The sequence below is a fragment of the Haemaphysalis longicornis genome, unplaced genomic scaffold (genome assembly GCF_048455015.1).
Source record: "Haemaphysalis longicornis isolate Haplotype H1 unplaced genomic scaffold, Haemaphysalis longicornis Haplotype H1 scaffold_6, whole genome shotgun sequence".
Lineage (NCBI taxonomy): Eukaryota > Metazoa > Arthropoda > Arachnida > Ixodida > Ixodidae > Haemaphysalis > Haemaphysalis longicornis.
The window spans coordinates 154,055,677-154,058,614 of NW_027526407.1; the positions used below are offsets into that span (position 1 = coordinate 154,055,677).

The 2,938-nt window shown below is 47.6% G+C and overlaps 1 protein-coding gene across 1 annotated transcript; it reads left to right on the forward strand.

Moving 5' to 3' along the window:
* Positions 1–219: 219 nt before the first annotated feature.
* On the forward strand, positions 220–887 carry LOC144143317 (uncharacterized). Its single transcript, XM_077675086.1, has one exon. It carries the CDS (start codon positions 324–326, stop codon positions 885–887), a length of 564 nt encoding a protein of 187 aa, XP_077531212.1. The 5' UTR covers positions 220–323.
* The last annotated feature ends 2,051 nt before the right edge of the window (positions 888–2,938 follow it).

A 2,938-nucleotide genomic window follows, 5' to 3' on the forward strand; every position in this document is an offset into this window, starting at 1 on the left:
TTAAGACGCCGCACTGCATGCGCAACCGCTGCGACATTCCTGTGACGTACGCATGGAACAGGAAGTCGTGAATGACGCGCGACGTCTTCGAAAAATGGCTCAAGGATTGGGACACGCAGCTTGCGGAACAGGGGCGCAAGGCGTGCCTCCTCGTCCACAATTGATTGGCACACCACACGGACGTGCCGCTCAAGAACACAGAGCTTAAGTTCTTGCTGCCGAACACTACGTCAAAACTACAGCCATTGGACCAGGGTATAATTCGGTCGTTCAAGGCGATCTACAAGCGAAGCCTGATCGAAAAGTTGCTCCTCAAGCTGCGAATGGGCCAAGACCTCAAGATCGACCTCTTAACTGCCATTCAAATGCTCAAAGGTGCTTGGGATGACGTAAAGCAGGAGACGATCGCCAACTGCTTTAGGCACGCTCGGTTCGTCGTCGGTGCCGAGGAATCGTCCGAGGAAGATGAAACGTCTGAGGATTTCGAAGAACCTGCGCTCGAAGAGACGTGGAGCGAGTTCTCACGTTTTGTGGGTGCTGTGCCAGAGAGCATGACCATCAACGATTTCGTCGGTGATGACGAAACGGGGACCACGGCTGAACTAACCGACGTGGAAATCGCCGCGGAGGTCACCTGCGAGCTGACTTCAGAGGCGGTGGATGGCGAACCTGGCCCTTCGACCACCGAGGACCCCGCTCCGCTCCCAAATGCGGGCGAAGCTGTGGCCGCTGTGGAACTTTTACGCCGCTACTTCGGCGGAATGGAAGGTAGTGGTCTCGCTTTCGTGGACTCTTTGGAATCCATGGAGCAGGCTGTGGTACGACATGCAGTCAACTCGAAGAAAGAGTCAACGCTGCTGCAGTTTTGTTCCCCTGGGAATAAATAGTGCAGTTTAACGCTTCATGTGAGTAGTCATTATTGTCGTTGCCTGTTTAGGGATTGAATCGCGCTGCATTTTGACGCGTTTTTGATCACATTTTATTTATCGAATTTCGGTTATATCGAACTATTTCACGGTTCGCGCACTGTTCGATATAACAAGGTTTGACTGCAACACCTGCGGGCGCACGCCGACGGAGCACGACAGCCCCCGACTAAGAAATGCATTCGCATTTACGACAACGACGACGACGAAGGCAGAACTACGAGGTGCGCGCTCACGTGCGCTCGCGCTGGAGGAATGCAGGCGCACGCCGGCCAACGGAGCAAGACAACCCCCGGCTAATAAATGCATTCGCATTTAAAAACCACCAAACTGCGCTGTCTGGTGTGGCGTGTTCCTCCAAATCCACCAAGGAAATGTAATGTTGGTGAATCGTAAGAGGGGCGTAAGAATCTTTACGCATAATAAGAGAGATATAAAAAACCCTGTATTTTTTATTTGAACATGACTAAGGAAAAACGCAAATTCTGACAGAATGGGCAAGTGCCCAGTTGTCCTAGATTACGAGTTTCCTTAGTGCGAGATGACCTATGACGACTTGCCCCACTTGACGAGTTGGCTGTGAAGGGTTCACTTGTGACGAGTTCTCCTAGACTCCACCTCCTCTGTTGGGGACCCCTGTTCCATTCATATGGCACTAATGTTTCCGAAGTTCTTGGCATGATATTTCTCCAGGTGCAAAAAATGTGAGCACATGATTCGAGTAGGGGTCGCGTGAAAACCACGTGACTAGTAAAATGAGGGAGGACAACACTTTGATATCCCCTAATGATGGGATCGCGTAAGGATGAACCATGGCGCAAGGGATATACTTGGCCACCACAACCTGAATACACCGATACACATCAAAGGAATGTTGCGCACAGGGTTAGGGTTGCTACTATAGTGGCACATTCTATAATACAAACAAGGGGGACATGCATGCAGGAGTGAATTAATGATGAGGCAAAAAAATAAAAAAATGCAATTAAACAAATGTGATCGAAAACACGGGAAAGACGACTGAACATATATAGGCAGGTTTTTGTATTTAATTCAGGGCAGAAACAATCTAGAATGCAGCTAACTGCAGCTTAAGTTAATGCAAGGGCCAGTTAAGCAAAATAAACCCCGAAAATTACAAGGAAAGCCGCAAAAACACACTTTCGATAAAACGGACGTTGGTTGTTCGATAAAATGGCATTCGATTAAACGGCGTTCGATAAACTGTCTGGGAACCGTCATGGTGCATATTAGAGTCTATAGGCTAAAAAACCGCCTCAAATATTGGGAGAGTGAGCACGTACATGCGTTGCGAAAAGACGTCAGTTTCTCTGTGTGTGTGCGCAGTAAAATCTCGATAAACGGAAATCGCTTAAACGGAATTACCGCTTAAATGAACAGTAGCATGTAAGTTTGTTGGTTTTGTATTCATATAACATAAAAAAACTCCAGGTAATCAGAACTAAAATTCCCGCGTCACCGTATAAACGGAACCAGAAATAGAACTTCTTGCGAAACCCATTGGCTTGAGAATCAGCTTTATGCGATTCAGTCTGTCTCGTTTTTGTTTTTTGCTTACTCCATGTTTATTTAGCCTCGTTGGCCTTGTAAGCCTCGCCTCGCTAGTGGTCAGCCGTGTTAGCGCAACGGATGCAATATCGCAGTTCTTGTTGCAGTCCTTAGGTCTCGATTCAAGACGTCGAGGTTACACAACTCAGCTCCTGCCACCTAGTTCGTGCCATCATGGTGTTACTCGCGCTTCATTACCGCGTTGCGTCTTCTAAATTCGGTGGCTCGTAAGCACTCGCGAAGTTGACGCCTCAAGTTTCCGCGAAGATGCAGTTGCAAGGACTCAAACAAGAATAATTGATGCATTTTGTAATGCCCAGCGACTCATTGTTGCGAAATCAACATTGTGAATGCTGTGCCTAAACCTCTCGTACTTTTCTTGCTTACTAAAAAATTATCAGCTACATTCACCTTCTAGTGCTTATGTTCCATGAAATGGTATT

What these genes read in the sequence shown, in the direction of transcription:
- LOC144143317 (XM_077675086.1), top strand. Translation starts at nt 324, where the DNA reads ATGGGCCAAGACCTCAAGATCGACCTCTTAACTGCCATTCAAATGCTC.